The sequence below is a fragment of the Gnatocerus cornutus genome, chromosome 1 (genome assembly GCF_029298725.1).
Source record: "Gnatocerus cornutus isolate USDA-ARS CGAHR chromosome 1, icGnaCorn1.1, whole genome shotgun sequence".
Lineage (NCBI taxonomy): Eukaryota > Metazoa > Arthropoda > Insecta > Coleoptera > Tenebrionidae > Gnatocerus > Gnatocerus cornutus.
This window is the reverse complement of record NC_142233.1, coordinates 30,321,381-30,346,192: the sequence shown is the minus strand read 5'-3', so window position 1 is coordinate 30,346,192 and position 24,812 is coordinate 30,321,381. Positions and strand designations below refer to the sequence as shown.

At 33.3% G+C, this 24,812-nt stretch overlaps 1 protein-coding gene across 1 annotated transcript; it reads left to right on the top strand.

Moving 5' to 3' along the window:
- Positions 1-1,885: 1,885 nt before the first annotated feature.
- On the top strand, positions 1,886-23,422 carry LOC148181525 (retina and anterior neural fold homeobox protein 2-like). The gene is made up of 3 exons (XM_088039661.1): positions 1,886-2,087; positions 12,178-12,455; positions 22,672-23,422. The coding sequence occupies exons 1-3, from the start codon at positions 1,901-1,903 to the stop codon at positions 23,035-23,037; spliced, it is 831 nt and encodes a 276-aa protein (XP_087895787.1). The 5' UTR covers positions 1,886-1,900; the 3' UTR covers positions 23,038-23,422.
- The last annotated feature ends 1,390 nt before the right edge of the window (positions 23,423-24,812 follow it).

Below are 24,812 nucleotides of genomic sequence, written 5' to 3'. Positions count from 1 at the left end.
AAGTCAGCATGAAATCGGGCCCTAAGATGGTTCACTCTGTATATCATAACAAGTTTTCAAAGTATCCTCAATCTGTAGCAAGATTTTTAAATTTCTGTTAAAGTCTTGCTAAATACCTCCGCTGCCCGTCTATTGGGAAAGTTGTCATATCCTCGAGCTGCTGCTAAAAATTTTTGTTCACTTTACCCTAAACTAAACGCTTGTCGGCACACAATGTAATTTGCAATAAATAATTTTTTTGTGATAAAAATTTTATTCCTCTTAGACACTAAATAGTTCTCGACAAAAATTACACAAAATGCAGTTTTCACTTTTAAGTTTGACGTTTTTTAAGTTTCCGGACTTTGACTACTAGCTTACGGATTACTGCCTATTTATGATACACTCCTGTATAAGTTTTCAAACTTGGAATCAAATGGGAAGTTGATATACCTACCTACTTCTATTAAATTTTACAAAACTTCCTGAACAGACAGAAAAATTGATAAACACTTTAAAATACCGCTCGGCATTAGAAAAAGACTAATTTGGTATTATGGGAGTATAAAAAACAAATTATATTTGAAGTTAAAACAATAATTTAATTTAAATTAAGTAAATTTTGAAATTTGATTGGCAAGTAAACGATCACAAGTCATTTTATCATAGTGTTAAGTATTTAATAGAAATTAAAGATTTAAGTTAGCTTCTAACGATCACAAGTCATTTTATCATAGTGTTAAGTATTTAGTAGAAATTAAAGAAAAAAAAATCATCAATACCTACATATTTAGAAATTTTTTAATTTTTCTTTATTTTCATCTCTGAATATCTAAATTAACAGTATTATATGGATATTCATACATTGTTGATCGGCAAATTGCACTCTTTTTGCACAATGATAGCACTGTTACATTTTAGAACTGTTTTAGACAAAATTGGAATTGGATTTTACAAAAATAACAGACCGAAAAACTAAATCTGTAAATTTTGATTATTATTTTAAAACTTTCAACATGTTTATAGTGGACATTTTTACAAATGCTTGTAAACCTAGAATTTTTATTTTTCCTAATTTGTATTTTAAACATTCCTAAGTTGCTATGGAAACAAAGCTATTCTAACATTCCGTATCGAAATGGATATTCAAGCACTGAAAACAAATACAAAAATAGCGAAAATACCTTTGTTACAAGAACAAATTAGGAAAAATAGTATAAAAACCTCGTTCATAAGGCTTTGCCGCTCGTTTTATAAACTTGGATTCGTGCCTTAAAAGCCTTATTTAAAATTTATAAAACTCGTTGTTTTAATATACTATTTTATTTTGTTTTTTAAATGTGGGATATAAGTCAAGATGTCATTTTCTTGATTTCTCCCAAACTTTTAAATAAGATCTGTTGAAAGAAGCAGGTGAAACTTAATATTATTATCCTGACATCGATTTTACTCGTATTGATTTATATTAGCAGCTGAATATTAAAATTGTTTTTATTTTTGCTAGATAAGCTGTTTGCTTAATTACCGCCAAAGATAATGGCAGCCGGTAGCAAATTAGTTTGATCTCTGAGAGTGTCGACTAGTCAACAGACCAAGTCCGTTGGTTTCCCCGTAATGGAATAACTGGCAAGACCAATAACATCTTATTGGCAACCCCACTTAAAAACGAGTAGCAATAGCAACATGTACAACTTAATCCAGATTGTTGACACCAATTTTCAAGCTTTTATACTGTGCAATTTACAGCACAGACTCTATTACTGTTGGCGGGCATCCAAACTTTCATCTCTCTCTACCTTCCAGGACTCCATGATGGATGTCGAAAGTATTTCATTGGTCCTTTATATATTGAACCCGCCTCCAAAAACCGCCCCTAGGTATCCAAGCGTGGAAGCCAACTTCAGTCAGTTAATGTGGCGCGATGGAATCGGACCGTTGTGAAGACACCTCGGCGATGCTTAACTACGGCTTGGATGTGAAACCTATGAGGATGGTGGCTAGTCCTGGGACGGGACCTAGACATACCATTGATAATATTTTGGGGTTGGCAAGGAAGGATGAAAATGAAAGGGATCGAGCGACGACACCGGGAAATACGGAGAGCGCAGGTGAGCTTTTAGAGCTTTTAGCGACGCGACGCGACGTGACAAAATGTAACCACATGCTAATTTGGTAATTCGGTTGTAAACAGAGTTAAAGTTGCTACTGCTTATACTACTCGATTACAATACAGAACTACACATCGGTCTAATTTCAAAAATTGCTCAAAAATTATATTTGTAGAAAAAAGAAACGTGTTCGGATCGGCATTGGTTTTTTTTTACAATGACATAATTCATTAGTGTGTGCAAATTAATTATTTAAAAACGCGGACGTAATAAAGTTGCATCTATCGACGGCACCTTCGAAAATCCGTTTAGCCAATTTATTTGATATATCCTTTTTAACAAATTGTCAGATATTAGCTTTGTATTACGTGCTGGATTTATCGCAATAAAATAAATAATTAATATGGAGTAGCTACTGTAATCTACCTACTTGTAATTTTAATTTGGGAAAGTTACCTTCATTCCAGGTAATTAGCGGCTGAACTTTAAAATTACTTAAGAGCTAAGTAAATCGTCTTTTTGCTGTAAGTGCTTTTTGATAGATCTTATTAATTCAAAATAAAATATTTAATTACATAGTAAACAAACAATATTCTGTTTATGTTTTTCTAAATTAAGAAAATTATAATTCAAAATTTTATTTCTTATTAAGAAGTATTTTATTATTCTTTTTTTATTTTTGCATAATTTATATGTATTGTCATTAAATTACTTACATATTTAAATTTTGAAAATTTGATCTGTGGATTTCATTATAAATTATTATTTTTTCTTTCAATTCCTCATTGGTTACGTTACAATTATTTTACTTATTACATAAAAAAAACTGCACTAAGATTTTTCAGAAATTCAGGCAAAAATGTTTTAGCAAATAGCTAAAAGAAACATTTCTTGTTTTGTTAATGCTTACAATTTTTCGACTTTTTACTTTAATTGATTTTTGGTTTGTTAATTTGTTTTAAATATTATTGAATGTTAATTAAGTTATATTTCTGAATTAATAAATTTTATTCAAATTTTAACAGTACTAGAGTTCTGATTTTTTTCACATGGTTTGATATTTTTGTAAAATTACCTGTAGTTTTCGTTTTATTAGATTTTAAAAATTAATTTTTGTTTTATTAGGATCTTAAGAACTTTCAGTTATTTATGGTTCTAAAAATTATTTTCAAGGGCCCTCAAAATGACTAAAATAATAGTCTATAAATTTTTTGTGCCATTTCGAATGGCTCAGGTAACTAAAACAAAAATTTTTAACTCAAAGCGCTAGAAATATAATTCTAAAACTTCCCAATCAAAAGACCAATTACTAATTAGTATTTCAAATGTTCGATTTTTAGGTTGTTCATAAACCTCCGATTCTTCCAGCTCACGCTTAAAAAACAAGAAGCTTTAGCCTCTATAATAAAGCCTTCAAAGGAGAAGGCGTGACTATTATAAAGACGACTCATGAATAACTACTTCAGCTTAATTAACAATTTAAAACAGATGAAAGTAATTATATAGCCGCTATATTTAGGTAACCATACAAATGAATTAATTAAACAAATTAATAAATTTGAAAGAAAGTAATTTAGGAAAGACTCGATTGGTTTTCAAGTTACAACAATAGCTATTTAAGACAATTAATTATAAATTAGGGAAATGAACGGCGTTTTTATGTTCCGCTAATTTTATACACCTCACTGAGTCAAGTAATTAACTTCTTATACTGAAGAGAATTTAAAAAAAAAACATCAAAGTGATTGCGCTTAGGTTAGGTAAGAATTACCAGCTAAACGAAGCATATTCAACTACTACCGCGTAAGTGGTTGAGTAGATGTTAATGAGTAATTTAATTAATATTTGATAAGTTACACCCATCAATTAATAATTGACTTAGTCATGGTATTTCCTACCTAATCCATTAACTATTATTGTTTCTTCGAAATTAAAGCTAATCGTGCCCATGTCAAGTCGAGACATGACTACTTAAAAGTTAACCTACATGGAGTCACAAATATCAAAAACCGAATAAATTGGGCTACTTTATAATTGCGATTGTATGTTAAATCAAACATGAAAATAAGCTTTGATTTTAGATATTTTCTCGTTTTTATCCTCTATTGACAGCAGCACTAATTTGACGTCAGCTAACTTGACAGGGAATTATATTTGATAGGATTACGAGATTGACAAATAGGATGAAGGAGACTTAATTGCGTGTTTGAGTACGTTGTTTGTTGAGTCTCGGTCTTGTCCAAGAAATTGATTTAAAGTAAAAACAAAACTCCGTTTATTTTTTACACAAAGTATAGATAAAGCTTATTACCGTAGGTATTTAAATAATTATAAAGACTCTTTGTTTGTTGACAGTGTTTTTTATGAGTGAGGATTAAAGAAATGTGGTGCGTGTTTTTGGATTTTTATTTAAAATGATGGAGTAAGTAGGTTTTATGCTGCCATATTTGACGGATTTGTTATTCTACTTTGTTTATTTAATTGTGATTGATCACTAGAAAAGGTTTGCAGAATTTAGTATTCTCGCCTGAATCTACAAGATTGTCGCTGTTTCTACTTATTTAGATTAACACCTCCTATTTCTAAAACTCGAAATTCAACCTATACACCGTGGTCCACGAGTGATAATGAGCCTGACCGAATTCAAACTGCAACCCAAAATACATTTTCATAGCATTCGTTGCCAAATTTATATTTACAACAAGACAGCTGTCAGAGTTTTGACAAATCCTTTCACTCAAGACAGTTTCTAATCGCATGTGGAATGGCATCTCCTCCGACGAAACGTTAACCAGGAAAAAGCAATGCCAAAACTTAGCAGTCTTCATAAATTAAAGGCATAATAGCGTGAGTAGATTGTTCTGAAAAATTTGTCAACTTTGACGTTTATTTCAAATATCTACGACAGCTATGAAAATGTATGTTGAGTTTGGTCAGGCTCATTATCACTCGTGGACCACGGTGTAGAAGTATATTGTAGAAATTCTCAAATCGAGTTAGATTCTAAAAATAACATTTCAATATTATTTTCACAAATTAATATTTTTGGATTCTAGCAATTAGCACGGTAAGAGATCAAAAGACAAGTAATTTTTTAATATTTGCATCGTGACTTTTGTTTGATCAAAAAAGCTTCTAAAACTTGTTGATATGATTCTCTAATAAATATTTGACCACTAAATTTTCATATGTAGGTATACGTGCATTTTAAGGGTTATTAACAGTCAAGGATCAGTTAAAAAAATATTTAAAATTTTCTAGAATTTTCAGAATCATATTTTTTTCTTCTAATCTAAGCAAATATCCATAAACTTCTATCTCTTCTTAGTAGAAAAGATACATAATTATATAACTCGAATTTTCCCAATAAGTATCTGTACATACAGGATCCGCCAACACTAGTGTCCCGGCCCAAAATCGCTATTAATTATAAAGCTACAAAAATTATTTTTTTTGCATCTGTAGAGGAAACGACGCGCTGCAAATCAGTTTTAATCTAGTGCTAATTATATGTGATATAAACGCAAAAATCTACGTTTTCTAAAAATCAAAATTAAGAAATCGGTCGCAAACTTAACCTGCTATGTTCCTTTTATCACCAAAATCATGAAAATAATATAAAATGTTAAATAAAAGATGTGGTAGGCAGACACTTAATAATTCTTAAAAATAATTTTAATCTTAGTAAAATTTATGACAATTGCTTCTGAACCGCAAACTGTGTAGAATAAAACTGATTGTAGCTTAGTTTTGAATGAACATTTTTAATGTTTTTTTTTATGCTTAAACCATTACTTGCAGTTTTATAATATTATATTCAAGCGTTTTTTAACGTTTTAATGCTTATAAAAAGTTTCAGATATTTTATTTCGACGACTACATTTACCAATTTTACTTTATTTAACCTTTGAAAATCAGATTTTACACTAATTTAGCCAGCTATACCTTTAGCACTAAAAAGTTCAGAAAAATCAAAATTAATATTCGGATTGAGTTTATCCAAATTTTATCCTTTATACCACCAGGTGTTCAATATTGAATATAAAATAAAATAAGATTTTCTGTCGATTGAATCTAACTTGATTTTAAGGATAAGTTGACTAGATTACAATCTAATATAAACTCAAAAATTGAACTACATTCGGCCTGATCATCTGTGGTATGAAAAGAAAATTTAATAAATTATGTTGTCAAATAAATAATTTATTATCTGTTTGACAATTTTAATTTATGAAAATTGAAAATTTTATTTCAATGATTTAAATTATAGATCTAATAAAAATTTAGTACTGAACCAAAATTGTTCAATTAATTATAGTTTTGATTAACTTTTTAATTTGAAAAATGGTTAATGCTTGTGATTTAATAACGTATTATCTAAACATAATTTAAACGAAACGAAATGTATCTATTAAAATTTTACTCTAAAATTAAAATATATAATAATCAAGAAATTATCTGACTCATGATTCGTGTCTGAGCCTCATTTAACAATTTTCCTACAATTGTGAAAATACACAGTAGATAATTTTCACTTTACCATCGAACTTTGAATTATAGTGTTTATTGCTTTCAAAACTTTGTGTTCAGATTCTAGATACGATTATGTAGTTTTTAGTAAATATGTACGTAGATATTGTTATTAATTAAGTATTTAGCACACAATATAAAATTTAATATAAAAATTAACCACAAATCCGCAAACAATGTTAACAAAGCATCAAGACACGAAAAGGCACGCAATAAAATGTCCGGTTTGCATGTGTATCATTGGTCTGACATTTCCCAGCACGTTTATTCCCGTTGAACGTTCAGAAGCCGGGCGGTAAAAGGGTAATTACCATCGACAGTCCGTAATATCTAACTCAATTAGCGTTTTATATGCAATAAAGCAAGTACGGGGCCATGAGAGGCGGTTCAAGTCATCGCTGCATTAACGGCATTTCTAGTTAAATCGAAATAAAAACATCAAGTTAAGTAATCTAAGTGGTGTTCCATTAAACCCGGCGTATCACGGGTGACATGGTTATGAACACGCAAACTATAAGGGAATATACCTTCACCCACACGTACCACTACCACAGCACGAAAATAAACCAAAACACTGAAAGCGTATTATTACTATATTAAATGCTGAAATTAGATTTATAAATAACATGACGGGACGGAAAGAACCTGAAAACCTTGAAACGTGTTCAATCAACTCGACAAAGAAGTCATAATTTGTGGTAGTGATTGAGGCTAGAATAAATTTGGAAGCACCCTCCCAAAGCAAAAAAACAAGTGTCGAGATCGGAAAGATACAACCTGTCAGACCACGTTCTGAGTGCCCAGCTTATGCACTTTAGATAATTCGCCAGATTCAAGATAACGAAAGAATTAAAACAAGGCATGAAAATGTGTATAATCCTTGAAATCTGAAATGTCTCTGTTTAATTCCAAAACTTCCAAGTTTGTTATAATTAACTTTTTGTTGTTTAAAGTTAAAACGATTACTCATTTCTCGGCGTCTGAAACTACTTCCACCCAACAAATTACTTTTTCCCTCGGCGCAATGTAATTAACTATGTTATATAAAACCTCAACACAGTTACTAATTAGTTAGGTTTACAAATTAATTATCCGTCAAAAAGTGATTAATTTTTGAACTCGACCAGAGAATGTCAATCGGTAGTTACAGCTGTTGTCGACATCGACTTAATAACTTCAAATAACTTATTCTAAATAAATAATAAGGATCCACCGTATAAATCAAAATATGACAAGACAACGAAAGGAAAACTCGAATTAAATTAACTATTAACTATCTTCAACCACACGATACGGGAAATTTAAATTAATTTTCTCTCAAACTGATTCTAGCTAAAAACCACAAATTAAATTTAAACCCGTCAGTTATACCAGTACAAGGCCAGATATTGATTATAAAAATGCAACTACCACGGCATTGTAATTTTATAAATAGCATTCAAGATGCACAGCTGCAATTTATGATGCACCTTGCTTAGATAAATGGTTGCGATTTCTTGAATCACTTTTTAATCCACTTGAGTCTCTCACTTAATCAATAGCAAAATTGCATCGTGATGCTTCAATGATGCCAATTTTGTAATTAAGCTGGACGTAAAAAATTGATAAGTTGACACCCCTTTCTTTCAAGTTTAATGACAGATAATTTATAGTTATTTGCTTTTGAAAAACTCGGCTTTTTGAATGGGAAGAAATGTTTAGCTGTACCCAATAAATTGCAACATTTTTAGAAGAAAGGAAAAAAACTGAGAAATGCGGAAAACTAACAGTAAGAACAAATCACAACCCGAAAAATTGCTCAAAAATTCCTTTTAATGGGGCCGAAAGTGTGTTTGCCGCTTGTATTTTGTTCAAATTACCTCATCCTATCATTAATCTCGTAGTTTGAGAACCTCTGGCCTTCCAGCGAACCCCCGTCGTTTCATAACACACCTATAACAAGCTATTGTTTAACAAGAATGGTCTTTTAATTGATGAATTAAGGAAAATTAAGTTGTGGTGCCTCCCGGTGAGATGTTGGGCCACTTAGCGTCGATTGGCAGCCCTGATATTATCGACACAATCATTTGACTAAAACCCTGACGAGCAACTTTACCATTGTGGAATTTCATGGTAATGGAACTCCCACCTGTGTACAAAAGCGAGCGTGTTACAAAAACGTTATTAGTAGCAGTTCTTGAGTTAAGCAATTGATTATTTAATTAGGAACATTGATCCGGTCGTTTCGTGCGATCTAATTGCCTTGCATTAATAATAAACACAACAGATTTGCGATAAGGCCAGTAATTGTTAATTGCGTTTTTGCATGCATGCGTCTTTTTATACAGGTCTTTAAATGTCCCTTACTTGTTTAACAATGTACAGCGTAATCGGCGAAAATCCCCCGCCATATGCGCAATTGAAAAAAAAAGTTATTCAAAACCAAATAATTACAATCAAGCGTTTTTTCATGACAGTTTGTAGAATTACCTAGAAATTAGAATTTAACGATCAATAATATAATTTCATCGGCAAAGCGTTCCGCGTAGTTTTGTCGCATTAATTGAAATTGTCAACGTTACCTCTGTGAACGCAATAATAAAATTAATTTTTGCTCGCTCTAAAAAATACACAATACAGTCGCTTTGATTATTTTTAATTCCGCCATCGTTGTTACAAAAAACTACGGGTTGAAATTTCCGTTCCTAATTATTCGAATTTTATCGTCGTTCCCATCGGCGGATTTTCCGTTTCTTTCTTTCACATTATGTGGCTTTTACATGCAATTAGCGTGAACGTTTCTCGACTGCCGCTTAATAAAATCTCGTGTATGTGCAGTTTTAATTTTTCCAATTTGCATATACGTCAAGTACGATTAATCAGCGTGTGTTGTGCTTATAATGTAATTCGTATAGTGCGTTTTTTTAATCATGCAAAATCCTAATAAATTTCGTCTATAATAAAAGTCACATTAGATTTGTTTAATCTTAGTGTGGCCTCAAATTAAAATGACAGATTGCAGGCTATAATTAATAGCATATTATTTAAATTAATTCACTTAATTAGGAGCTATTTTTTAGTATTGTGGGAGTGTTAGTAACTCTTAAAAGATCGTTACTAACAACTATAATTTTTGGTTGGTTAAAACTCAATCTTTCATACTTAATTTCAAACTCCCATATCAGGGAGTATCAAATTTCTTGTTAAAAATATGTTAAGCAAAATTTGTACAATGCAATGGTTAGATTATCTCTTATCCCATTTTTTTAAAATGGAATTTAATTGTATTAGATTTACTCTACAAATATATGAGAATTTAGAAATGAAAATTTTAAAATCAAAACAAGGTCGAAATCTTATACAAGCAAACGATGGTGGCGCAAGTAGTTTCTTTCTACATACCTACCTACTTTGGTTCCGGATATAGGTATGAAGCTTTAAAATTGCTGTATTAAAAAACAAAAATTAGAAGGTTAGGACGAACAAGAGTTTTTACATTTTTTATAAAAATTTGAAACCTGCTAATTTTAATGCTATAGAAATGAAATTTAAGGAGATTGTTGGAATTGAGTTACTTAATAATTGTACCAAGTTACAAAAGTTTAATACAAAAAATACAGATTTCAGAAATTTTTTTTTTAGGACGACATAAAAATTATTAGTTTTTTTATAAAAATTGGTAATTTTGGCAATTTTAAGACAGTTGCAATAAAATTTAAAAGGTTTACTTTTTTTAGTATTTTTATTAATTCAGCTGAATTACATAGATAATTGTGTAGGTATTACTACGTATTGTGGAAATTTTTAGTTTAAGAAGGAACCAAGAATTTCGAAACGTTTTATAAAAATATATATAAAAATTTGTGAATGTTTCTGAGCGTAATTTACTTTAAATTACAAAAATTTTGTAAAAAAAACACATATTTAAAAAAAAATATTTTAGAACTACACAAAAATTATCAATTTTTTGATAAAAATTCGTAACTTTGATAATTTTAAGACCGTTGCAATGAAATTTAGAGGGTTTAATTTATTTATTAATTAGACTAATTACATAATTATGTTTGTAAAAAGACAACACATTTTATGACTTTTTAGTTTTAGGTCGAAACACGAATTTTAAAACGTTTTATAAACATCTGTAATGCTTGTAATTATGATGCTATAAAAATATAGCAATTAATTTTAATTTACTTAGTATGTAACTGTGCCAAATTCCAAAATTTTAGAACGAAAGATTTAAATTTTATAAATTTTTATTTTTTAAAAAGAACAGAATTATCTAATTTGTTTTCCGAAATTTATTTTAATTCTTATTATGTTTATTTGTTGACCTAGGAAATTTCTAAATTTAGATTAGTATTCTACGTAAAATTCTGAAAAAAATATAGACCAATTGCGTTAAATTTATCTTACAAATCGCCAAGATATTGGCATCCATAGATTTTTAATTTTTTTTTTAAATTTAAAGTTCAATTTTATAAAATTGTTTTTCACGAAAACGCCATTAAGTCTGTTTATTTTTTATATCAAAATATCGAAAGAGTAGCTTAAAAAAAATTTATATCGAAAGAGTAGCTTAAAATCTATGAATCCGCCAAGTCAAGTATTTTAAAGGTTATAGACAAAAAACAAAAAAATTAACATTTTTTAACTTTGGATCGAAACATTTTTCTTAAAATTTTCTTAAAATGCTATTTTTAAAATGGAGTGAGGCCAGATTTGTATTACTTTCGAAGATATTTAAAAATGCTAAAATTTTAAAAAATAAAAAATGTTTTTTTGATTGCATATCTGAATTCAGGAGCTGAAAATTAAACAAAATTTTGTTCTTTGTAAATTTCTTATTGAATTTATTTACGTAACACCCAAGGAGAAATAACTTTAGGTGCTCATTTTTTTTTTTAATTTTTTTAGCTTTAATAGTTAGATTTCAAACTGGAAGAATTACAAAATCGACAAAAAAATCGTCATGTTAGGCTGCTGGACGCTCTGAAAAGTAGGAGTAATGAATAAAACTTTTCCAAAAGCTGTGTATTTTTTTTAAACTTCAGTGAATTGATGTATCAGCTGTACCTAACTTTGGTGATTTAAAAACAATTTCACCTCTTTTTGTTAGAAATCATTTTGTATCTTTCCACGGCATTTATTAACAAACCGTGTCAAATTGTCCATTTGAACACATCGTTAATTTCCTAATCAATACAGGATACTGCATTGAATAAATGATGAGGTATAATAATTTGGGTATTTTAATAGACTGGTGTTGTTTGAAAACGTGTCGAGATTATGTCTGATAAGAAGGTAATTAATGTGTTTCTGCATTGATAAATAATTGAGGGAGCGTTTGAAAGCGATAGTTGAAGAGATAGTGCGGACATTGCACATTAGGTTATGATATATAATGTGTATCGCGTGTTTGTATTGTATTCTATTAGTTAGGAACATTGTCGGCTTGATTACCGCCCTGGGACAGGTGTGATTCTACTTAATTATACATGAATTACCGTATGATCGATTGAAGTCAAAATATGACGATAAAAGAGAAATATTTCAACGTCAAATTCTGAATAAATTTCAGGCGAAGGAAGTTGCAACTCAAATGACGGTGTCTCAGAACTTCGATACGGGAAAATATCGGGCCCTGTAGGAAGCGGCTCCGAAGACGAAGGAACAGTCAATAATTCCGGTATATCAGAGGGAGACGGATGCAAGAAAAAGCATCGACGAAACAGAACTACATTTACTACATATCAACTACACGAACTAGAACGCGCCTTCGAGAAAAGTCATTATCCTGACGTCTACAGTAGAGAAGAACTTGCGATGAAAGTAAATCTTCCGGAAGTCAGAGTTCAGGTGAGTGCATAATCTTAATAATTAATTCTTATATCTTTTGTATTGGTGCTGGTTTGTCATCGGCCAAACTTTCGTTTTCGGATTAACCCAACCAATAAATATCTTTCCAAATGAAATGCTAATAAAAGTCAATTCGAGAAACTCTAAATCAGCCATGTTACGAAAAAATAACTCAACGAGCTATAAAAATGTCCAATTAAATTGGCTCTATCAAGCATCACGCACGTTTTTTCGTCGCAGCCCGAAATTTACAAATAAAGACTCATAATTCACTGATAGAAGCCGAACAAAGAATTGATTAGATCCTGTAACAAATGCATTATTGAAAATCTATATTTTACGACAGGCGGAAATTCGTTTTTTTAGAAACGTGAGCGTCTGTCTACATCCGAATTATTTTTATAATTTAATACATAAGCGGAATTGGTTTAATAATAAATTTATGACGAATTATGATTGTTGATTAAAAATTATAACGTATATGTAAAGATGTGTAATGCGAACACGCTAGTCGATCGAGTCACGAAAGCACCCTCATTTTCATTATTTATTGTTTTCTTTACGTTATTAGGATTATTTATATCTGCTATAATTCCGAGCAAATTTATTGGCGGAGTTTACGCATTTGCTGGAAATTTCGGTCGTTTAGGGAGTTGATGTATGGGCTCGGTAATTTATTAATTAAACAAAAATTAGAATACTGGACAAATCCGCGTTGGGGATGAGGTGTTGGTGTCAGGAGCGGCCAAAGAAGAGCACGATAATTACCCATTGGTCTTTGTGTTCGTCTAAGCTAAGTCGTCCTGGAAGCGTCAATCTGACACGAGATCGAGAATGTAATCCGATTGTCTCGTTAGGAGCGTCTTGTTAGTTCGGCGCTGTGATAAATTGGCGCCGAGTCGTCCAGGTGCACGCGACAATCGCGGAAATCAAGTGAGTCAGCGAGCGCCCCAACGCCGACGACGCCCGCTGTCAGCCCACACCGATTCAATATACGTTAACTCGCGCGGAAAATTCGTATAAATTGAATAACTTTGTGTCTTTTTATTTTATTTGCTCTTCGACTCATATTGGTCGGGGAATATACAAGAAAAGCCATTTTCGTCGAAAGAAAGTTGCCGGCCTCGGGCGACCGACTCTCGAATATAAAACGCCAATTGGTTGGCTTGTTGCGTGCAATTCAAAAACGGAAATTTAATTTAAAGTTTCGGATTTCTGTGTGAGGGGCGACGGGGGACGTCGCGACGCCGCCTCCGCGCGCCCCGTGCGTAACGAGGCGTTCGTGCGGGCCTAGCATAAATACATGTCACATCGCGTGCCGACTCGACAACAATCTTCGGCTGTTTAGTCGGCAATAAAATTAATTTATCTTACATTATACGGGGCCAGCGATTCGGCCCTAAACCAACAACGAAAGCTCCCGTTCCGAACTCGGCGCGACTATTAAAACTAGCATGCAAGGGTGGTTCGCATAATTAATGCGATCACGAAGCTGGCACGGGGTAAGAAAAGGCCAGTGCTGCGCGTGATTGCTAATAAATGGCAGGAAATAAGGGTCCTCGTGCGTCTCAGCCGCTGATAAAATAATTCCGAATGTCGTGTCTAATAACGGCGTTGCTGCAGTCACGCGACGCTTAAACGCGCCACTTAATCAAGGCCACATCACCTGGCGCCCAACCTTTACCGACGCCACTTCATTTCGCTCATTATCTCAGACGTATCGCAAAACTAATCCCTTTACGATTATCATTTACCGATGTTGTGTGACCGATTACATTTGCACTGCTTCGTTAATCGATCGCGACATTTTTTAATTAACACATTCTATTTTATTCATTTATACTAGATACAACGAGACTCTAAAATATAACGTAAATTAATGAAATCACTAAAACATATGAAAGAAACTCGACAAATAAATGAAAAAAAAAACCTTCAGTTCCTTTCAGTTGTAGGTAAGTTTGGATAACTAAGAGCGAATTCTAAACTAAACAAAATTATGGCGAAAACCGCTTCTTTCTATCTGTCTTAGTTCATTTAGTTATTTGTGGACTTACGTTAACAAAAATACGTTACGCATCAATCGAAAGAGCAGCTCGAAGTCTATCATCAAACCAAATCTCAGATCGGTAAAACAAGTAGTTTTGGCGAGGCGAACAAAAATATGACAAATTTAATTTTGTTTAAGTCAAAACTTTTTTTAAATGATTGAATTTTGGAGGAGCGGGATTCTAAGCAACAGAAGTACGGCGAAGACCGCATCTACCTATCTATCTGTCTTAGTTTAGACACGAAACATTAAAAATTACTTCAAATTACTTATCCAAAATTGTAGTCGCTTTTATTTCAGTTCTAGAGATACGAGAAAAATTAGGGCAGTTTTGAATTCTGCGTTAAATTCTGGGTACAATGAGCACCAAAAACTTCAGTTTGCTTCACAAATAAGCGAGATATCGACCGAATTATCAAAAAAATTTGATTTTAAATTGCAGAATTCGGGATTTTAAAACCAAATAAAAAATCGCGAGAAAAAACATGATAAAACCGCATTTTTGCTCTGTCTTTATTTCAGAGACATGAAACATTAAAAATTTCAGAACTCAAAATTTTCTGCCTGGAATTATAGTCGCTTCTAATTCTGTTTTGCTAGACGTACTACGAGAAAAATTAGAACAGTTTTAAATTCTGCGTACAATGAGCACAAAAAACTTCAGTTTGCTCACCAAATAAGCGAGAAATTGACCGAATTATTTAGATTAGAATTAGAGCTACATGTTTTTTTTTTAATTTTAATTTTAAATTTTAGAATTCGGGATTTTAAAACCGGATTCTTAAGTAAAAAATTGCGAGAAAAATGATGGTATAATCAGCATGTTTCGTTCTATCTTAGTTTCGGAGAGATTAAGCTTTATTGTAAGTACATTTCTTTACAACTTCACAACTTTAAACGCTTCTATCTTATTGTCAGTTATTTGTGGTTCTACGTAAAAAGGCATATGATTTGCATTTTGCCTAAAATTCTTCGTGAAATAAGTACCAATAATTTATATTTATTCCGCAATTAAGAGATATCGACCGAATTAAACATTTAGATTCAAAAATGTTGCGAAATGGCACAAACCACATCTTTTTATTTGTTATAGTTGCGGAGATAAAGTTTACCGAAAACTTACACAAATTCTTGCAAAATTACAGTGAAATAATACGTTTTACAAATTTTTCTCGATTCCCGCGTAAAAAAATCTGAAATTTCATTCATTAAAAAAGATGAAATCTTTTTTTTAATTACTTTAAAAATCAGAGGATGTTAAAAATTTCTTGAAAATAACCATCAATTTGTTAAAGTGTTGAAATTTACGTATGAATCCAATTGAATTCCATTTGGTATTTTTATTAAAGAAGCAACAAATCACACTAGAAAAATCGAAAATTGGCTTTTCTATTATAGAAAAGGGAGCTGAAAACACGTAAAACTGCGTTTCAATTTCAGAATTCAATTTGATACAGGTCTATTAAAGCTGCCTTGACAGAGTAGTAAGACATCAAAAAATCCGGGAAACGCGACTAGAATTTCGTAATTTATTCTTAAAATTTTCTTTCCCGCAAGTAATTAATACTTTTCTCTCGTGCACGCATGTCTTAGAGCGTGCGAACTGTTTCCTTCTGCAAGGATATGTGATAGATGGTAAAGCAGATGGCCGGCGGAAGTCCGCGTGCACTTGACACTTCCGGCCAACCCTTCTTTCGCTTAATGAAGTAGCACTGTTATGTAGTGGGTCCATCAGCAGCGCAAGCAAACCCTTGCCAGTCCTCCCACGCATAGCCCCCTCCTAATTGTGTTTATGCCTGTAAAGTGCTTTCCGTCCTCAAATGCAAATTTTAACCTCGTTAAGCCACGGCCTAGCGAGTTTAAATTATCAATGGTTAATTAATCTTCAATTTATTCACTTTGTGTAATGAATTTAACACTCAATTTAGCGGTTATTAATCAAAGTTTTAATGAAGGTTGTTATAAACACTAATCAAGGAGTATAGAACGCTCTCTCGGGCAACTCCTCGTCGGCTCCTTCAACATCTGCCCGATTTCACATCATCTGCCAGACTTTATAAATTCAATCAACCATCTCATCACCTCGTTTTCAAATCAAACGTTAAACATTTAAATTAAATTACGTTCAAATCTCCATTATACCTCCTGCTGCTTTTGGAATAGATGTCTCTCTTAGCAGGGCTAATAACAGCAAAAAGAACAAAATTCTGTGAGAAAATAAACGGTTTTTCGATGGATAAATCAATGACTTTCACCCCATAAATATGGATCAGAGATGTTAACGCTTCGAGTAATAAAAAAGCATGTGTTTATTCTCAGACTAAATGCTCGTTTAGCGCCCCCTCCGAGTTTGTCGCCACAGAATAAAAGCTCATTAGAGTAAGCGTTTATTTTTCCCAACAAAGAAAAATTACCATAGAAATATCGCTTTTAGTGCAAATAATTGTCTGTTAATGAAATTAATTGTTGCTATTTACCATAAGTGAAGGCCACGATAAGAAAAACGTTTGATAAATTTATTGCCAACCTCCACGCCGCAAAAACGTGAGTATTTTAAACCAATTTGCGACCCACAAAAGAGCAAAATTGACTCTGCCATAAAGAAACACGAAAACAATTTTCCCCAAACGTTATTTGGCGAGGATTGTGTTGGAAACGCATCAGGAATGCATCTGTGAAAGAGGGTTGCCTAAACAGCCGGTGAACGCGGAACGAATTGGTGAGGAAATACGGGAAGCGGTAAAAAGCGGCAAAAGCGATAAAGATCGGCAAAGAGCGCGATCCTCGACTGCTATATAAGTGTGGGAATGGAAACAGACGCGAGGCGACCATCCAGAAAATTCGTTTGTGGAGGAAAATGGAACCGGGTTTTTCTGAAGACAAATGATGTGGGGTGATGTATCCATACTAATGCGCTCTTTTCGCTTCGTCAGCTTCACCGACGTCGAGCATCACTTGCTGATTTTCACGAAATATAATTAGGCTTTTCGGGAGAAAATGGAATTTGATGAGGAATTGGAAAAGGAGTAATTACTGCGGAGATCAATAAAACGGATGTTCTTAAATCTGATCAAAAGTTTTGCAAAGGTTTTCAAAAAAGTTATTTGGAACAAATAAAATTTTAACTTTAGCTGCATTTTTACTCATTATGTTTAAATTATTGCGAAAAATATTTATTTGTCAATCTTTGCTACTTCTCGGTTTGTACACTATTTTATGCACAGTCATGGCCAAAAGTTCTAATTTATTTTACATCGTTCAAGATCTATTATCGTATCAATTTTTTTTGAATATTTTGAAAAAAAACAAATTAGGCAAGACTTCAGACGTGGTAACAATTTGTATCATATGTACAGCGTAACCATTGTAAATTGAACAATATGTTGCCTAATGGAAATCAATCTAAAATTCATAAAAATATGCAAAAAATGTTGATTTTTATGAATTTAATTTGTTATCAGATGATTAATGTGTAATTCAACATCATTTACTCCGAGTTTTATCTACAAGTGTCTTAAATAAATTAGTTGAATGTTACTAATTTTAAAGCGTTATAACTTTTTAAATAAAACAAAAATTACGTTTTTTTAGGAGAAAATTATGATTGTTTATATTAAAGAGTTCTATCTTGTTGTATGTTTGTTGCGGCAACTTTGGAACAGCCTGTATCAAAAAAACTAGTAACTTTCTAAAAATAAAAGAAAATAATGATTCCAAAACTTAAAAAAAAAATTACCGAATTTCGAATATCGTCAGCTTAAATCCTTAAGTTGCTAAAAGCGACTTTTATAATCATTTTAAAGTTACTTTAAAATTTAAAGTGAATTTTTGTCATAGAAACAGATTGTTGTAACAATACTTTAAAGAAACTTTATTTAATTCCGCCTGTAAGCGATAATTATAAAACTAGTTCTAAGTCTATTTTTGGATAAAATGCGTTTTCAATTTTGTAAATACAAAAAAGGTTTAGCGTTGGATTCTTGAATGTCGTCGTCTAAACGACAACAACTGCAATCTCAATTTTCAAAGTCAGACGGAAGAGCAAATAAACTGTTTTTTGGCAGTGTAAGTATTTTTTTTCAATGATTAATTGGGATAAAATCTTAGCTTAAGGTTAGTTCAATTCAAAAATACAAAAAATAATTTCCATCAGTAAGTTTCTGGCGAAAAAATCATCTGAGAAAAAGCAGTAAGAAAATATTTTCACAACTGAGGTTGCCGCTTAGTCGACGTGTTATTATTTAAAAAATAAGAAACATTCTATTTTCAGACTCTATGTTATTAAATTCTAGATTTGACGATAAATATAAAAAAAAATAAGATTTTCCTACCTTTGTTAAAAAAATTCAGAATGTACTTAGCAACTTAACAACTTAAGCGGACAATATACCTAAATAACAAATAAATTTAAAGTATCTTAAATTTAAAAATAATAATGCAATCTAAAAACTAGTAATGAAAGAACATAAGGATTTCAAAATCCAAGAAATAATGAGAACAATTCATAATTAAAAAACTTATAAAAGTAAAATATTGTAAAATTTCTAAAAAGAAGAAAAGTATTTAAAGAAAATAGAAATACAGAAACTAAAAACCATTGTAGATTTAGATGTTCTGTCTAACGAATCCAGAAATTTTCTAGAAACGATAGGTAGGTAGATTCTAAACATTTACTCTCCTATGATTCAAGGCATTAAAACAGAATTTGTTTGTAGTTTAGGAGAATTAAAGTTTTATTTCGATATTTTGAACATATCTGGAATTTTTTAGCATTCCAAAGTTTCAGGGAAAAGATTGAAATACCAATCGAGAATTCTTCGGTCCATTCAACATGATAAAAATTCTTGAGGAAAAGTGGCATCCCCCAAATATTTTTATCTTAATCTTATAATATTTAGGTTTATCAGCAACCTGGAAATTGGAAAAACCTGGAAAAATTGTTAAAATTAAAAGCACTCATACGATAAATAAATAATTCTTTAATAGTTGAGCTTACCCAAAGCAAAACAATTTGCTCACCCCGCCGTCCAATATTGATCAAACATTCCACATGAGAAAATCCGTATAAAAAGCAATCATTATTATGCCATCAGCTCGAAATCTTTGAATGGATTTTAAGTAACAAATTGGAGTGTCCTCTTAAAAGCTGCCACCTTTGAAAATACCGACCGGTTAACGCAATCACCCTTTCATCAAGTCCTTTGGAATACAATGCTTTTCTGTTGGCTCCATTATACAACAATTGCGTGAGTTGTTGAATGCGTTCGGATCAAGTCAGCTAGATATTGGGGTGTGATGCGCAGTGGAGCGCAAAACTGTCGAGACCCACAAGCTTTATTTAAAACGAGGGGGTGAAAGCTTTCAAGCTCTGTGGATTTTTTTCTTATTTAATTATATCTCTCTAATTATTAACGACTCATGAAGGCCTTGAACCGAGTCGGTAGCGTCAAATCACAAAAAACGCTCTTTGAGTTTTAAATTCGAGCAGGGGCGGATGATATCGCAGGTTCAGTAGCACGAAATATAATACAAGTAATGTGAGACGTCTTGAAAGATTGCGACGAACAATGCAAACTTTTGCTTCGGCCGCCTCTTTTCAACAGTACTTTGGAGCGAAATTTTTACTAATCAATTCCCCAAATCTGATTCAAGCTCATGTAACATTACACTAATAATATTGATTTAGGCAAACAACGTACAAAATGTAACTAGTTTTAAACAATCGCGGCAAACGGCGGCGGTCACGTGAGTGCCACGTGTCGTTGCAAATTACACGTCACACGGGACTGATTAGGCTCCTGCAACAAAGAAGTCGGTGGTGACGTTGATGTGTGTAGCTACCAATTTATTAGCAGGGTGATGTTTGTAGACCACCACTACCAACAGCAGTTTCACCCCCGCGGTATAATAAGGGCTATTAACGTTGAGTTGCAGAACTAGTTATTAGGGAAATTAACTTTGCTTGACAAGTTTTAGTTTTGCACTAAACTAATGCTTCTAATTCTGGATGTTGTAAGCGTTCATAGTAAAAATCCTCGCAAGTTTTGTTCGTGTATTGAGTGGTAACCATGGAAGGAATATACGTTTCGTCTTCGCTGCCAGGACAAAGCTCAGTTAAACCAAGGATTTAATTAACAATTCCAAGGCATTCAGGACCTGTGTAGAGAGAATACGTGAATTAACGTTCCGCCCGCGGGCCCTTTCTAATTACAACCCATTAGCCCAATTAACTTGCAACGTCGTACTCCCAACGTCAAACTCTTCGCTTTACAAAGTTTCTACTATCAAACTTGTCGTGTAAAACGTCTTTCCCAGAACCGTTCCCAATTATTAAATAACAGCAAAGTGTACAACAAGAATAAAGACGTAATTTTGTGTCGGTTAAAAAGTAATAAATTGGGGTTTTATCTTTTTAAACGGGGGAGGTGATGAAGAGAGCTTGCTATAGGTGGTGTGTACGCGTGCCCAGATGACTGCAGCAGCCTCAGTGCTTAGTGATGAGACGTCCCAAACACCCCGTCGCCGTCGCGACTCCCTTCATGGTGCAATGCCGTGCACACCCCGCGGCTTCGCAGACGACCCAATATTAAATTTGTCTTCATTTTGATATTTAATTATTTTATGGCAAGCTTTGTCGTCAAAGCTGCGCGTGTTGTCGTTACTCGAGGCCGACTCAATTAATGCTCGTAATTAAAGATGCTTTAATTAATTCTGACTTGGTTTCGAGAGGATGCTGATTTCGTGAGCTTCGCCGCGACGTTTTTATAACGAATTATGCAATGCAAACTGAGCACATTTACTGTACAGGAGCATAACATCGAAACTAATTATGTAATTACTAGAATTGTAATTAATTCGGGTGCAGTTCACCGCTTAATTAATACAGGAGGTAAACATTTTTGGCCACAATGAAGCAATTTCGGGCAAAATGCGCGGATATTTATTGGTGGTTATCGATACTTTGACAGAAAATAAATGGATTTGTGAAATTCTTAACCTGGAGGGGCGACTGCCTGGTGCAGGGGTCGCATATGTCAAGCTGGGCCCGGTTTGCTAAGACGTCAGGCGCAGATCCGCATGCCGTAATACAATCTTGAACATAATAGGGCCAATCCGGCTGCTGCCGTGTTATTAGCCGACACAATGCCGCTTTGTACCGCTGTTCTCAGTGCTATTGCTGTTGCAGCGACAACAATCATTGATTTTATCAAGAAATCTGACAGTAACTGCTAGAGCCACTATTCGAAAAAGTGGTCAAAATTGTTTAGTTCCAGCGTCAGCTTCCATTTGCTAATCTTCGAACAACAAGCGAAAATTACATTCTGCTTTTGGAAGTTTGCTAAAAGTTTCTGATTCGATTTAGTCAATTTAGGACAGCTTCAGCCCGCCATTAGCTCGAGTAAAGAATGACATCAAATTGTCAATTAATGCATCAGTTCAAAACCAATTCGCGCTGCGCTTACGGCATCAACATGGCGGGATAGCTTGTGGGGAAACTTAAGAATAAGGATAATCAAGGGTGCTAGGACGGTTAGGGGAGGAACCAGACATGGGTCTTCCCTCTGCCCTTTCCATTCCGGTTTTTAACAGAGGAAAAACGGCGATGGATTCAATTCGCTTCCTGAATCAGCTTTCAAATAGTTCTGTGCTTAATCCATTACTGAGGTCATCCAAGAAACCTAACGCATTAAATAAGTCAACGTTATTATCGAATAACGCAACTTAAACAGTCGTTAGAGGTAATCAAGCGCCTCATTGCGGTTAAAGTTAAATAAAATGAATCGACCCAACTAATGTCATTATTGTTTAGAAACCATGATTATGTTTATGTAGCAATCAAACGGAAATGCACGTAAAAATATCACTAATAAGTAAAGATAAATCGATTACCAAATAAACACAGGTGTTTATCTAGAAAATGGAAATAAAATTGAAGCCCAGAAAGCAGCCATAAGTAAACCATTCAACTTTAACGAGTTTTTGACATGCAGCCACCATAAGCAAACAAAGTGACACCGAAACCACCTGTTTAATACCTCTGGTGCACCGCTTGCACGCTAATAACGTCCACTTTGCGTCAGTAATTTCATTTTATAGATGCTATCTTAACAAATAACATATTTACTTTACGTAAAAGCTTTTCCTAATGTCGCTCCTTTCTTTCAGGTGTGGTTTCAAAACCGACGAGCAAAGTGGCGGCGCCAAGAGAAAATGGAAGCGGCGCGATTGGGTTTGAGCGAATATCACGCCGTTTCTTCACTCTCTCGAGCCACGGGCTCTAGCTTGGCTTTGCCCATGGACCCTTGGTTGTCACCACCGCTTCTTTCCGCCCTCCCTGGGTTCCTCAGCCATCCTCAAACTGGATATCCGAGTTATTTGACGTCGCCCATAGCCACAGATCCGAGCAGACCGCCACCAGTGGCACATTCGCACTCTCCGAATCCTGATCTCAGAACTACCTCCATAGCAGCACTGCGTCTCAAAGCTAAAGAACACGTCGAGAACATCACAAAAGGACTACAGATGGTGTAGATGTGCTGAGTGACAATCTTTGTATATATCTGTGTTGCGAGTTTCTTTCTGTAAATATCAATGTATATTTGGTCTATTATTGTGTACATTTATTACAGTATAGTTGTTGGACTTTTCGTGATCGAGTGTATAATGTTTTCATTAGACATGTGATTTATAATCGCCATTATACTACTGAAGTAATAATGTTTATAACATGGATTTTCTTCATTTGTGAGACACCTTTACGGTCTTATTTATTTTTAGTTGACCCGGCGCATCCGCCACTTTTCCAAATCTACAGTAGTGTCCAAAACAAACAGTTAGAGTTACTTAATTACTTGTTTCCTTTAGAGCTGTGAAATTTTGTAAATAAAGCACAATAAATTGTATTATTTAAAAGAGAGCAGTTCAGACTATTTTTCATTTTCCCTTGTCATGAAAATTGATCCAAAATGAAAACCGGTAAGGTTCACATTATTGCTCATTGAAATTATTATTTACTTGTAATGCAATTAGAACTATAATAGACAATTTAAATTACAATAGATCATAAACAAGATAATCGATAATGACAAAAGTTGTTTTTTCTAGTAAAAACAAGAACGTAATGACTGTGTAAATAGCGCGGATGTAATTAATTTCGTAGTCGTAGTGACATTTTTTTGCAAAGTTGTTTCGAACGATGACAACAAATTGATTTTAATTTCTTAACAAGTTAATTGTTTCCTTTAGAGCTGTGAATTTTTGTAAATAAAGCACAATAAATTATATTACTTAAACGACATAATAACTTTCTTTGACGTCAAAGTTTTCTTATATGTGTTAATTAAAATTAAAATTGTTACCGTGTTTTAATAGAAACAAAATTAAACCAAAACCGAGAGAGAGAATGTTTTAATCATCATTTTAACAAGTTATTAAGTTGCGTCTAAACGTAAAGAAGGAAAAAGAAAGAACGGCGTGAGTTTGTCTCCCTCTCATTTAATAAGTGCGGCCAATAGCTGAGTTTAGTTAATACGGTGGAGATCAAAGAGCACTTCAGTTTTAATTCCACTTTATCTACAGGGCGTAGAGAGTCTGGCTAAAGCAATAAAATGCTAATACGTGTTTGTCGTCGCTAATCATCCGTTACTATGGCACGAGCTTCACATCTTGCCCAGTTCGAGAGTGTCCTAGGAATTGTAACCACCACAGCATTAGAAAAAAAAGGAGAAAATTCATATTTTTGTTTCTCCTAGGGGAAGATCAATTTAGCGTCGGGGACATTATCATTTTCCTCACCATTAAGTAGTCCCCCACGAAATAGTGAAAGAGCTTACGTCCCCGTTCCCGACCCTTCTCGTCGATCATTCGCCCCAGAGCCGCGATAATTAACTCTCTCTTATTACTTTATTGGTTTGTGCCTGTCTATTTGGTCCTTCTCTTTTTTAATCAGACTGTTTCCAGACCGCCCAACCATTCTAATTGCCCTTTTATTGCCGGCGGTCCGCTCGCTTCATCTGATATAAATTTAACCAAACTGACGGTTGGCTGAATGCACCCCCAACTTCACTTCGCCTCGATGAACTCAGCCTAATTTAACTTCTTTTATTCGTTATTTACTTTTTTGCCCATTTCTTTTGTTGTATTTTATCTAATTTTCCAAGTTTGGTTCGCATTTCTAGATAATCGAGAGAAAATACACTCGGGATAAGTGAATGCGGGAAATTTTAGGTTTAATGAATTTCTTGCAAAGGTGTTGTTAAGTGCCTAAAACCAATTTTTACTTCTGATTCCCACACTGAAGTCTTTGG

What these genes read in the sequence shown, in the direction of transcription:
- LOC148181525 (XM_088039661.1), top strand. Translation starts at nt 1,901, where the DNA reads ATGGAATCGGACCGTTGTGAAGACACCTCGGCGATGCTTAACTACGGC. An exon ending in GGGAAATACGGAGAGCGCAG is followed by an intron (nt 2,088 to 12,177) that starts GTGAGCTTTTAG and finishes AATAAATTTCAG; the next exon opens with GCGAAGGAAGTTGCAACTCA. An exon ending in TTCCGGAAGTCAGAGTTCAG is followed by an intron (nt 12,456 to 22,671) that starts GTGAGTGCATAA and finishes CCTTTCTTTCAG; the next exon opens with GTGTGGTTTCAAAACCGACG.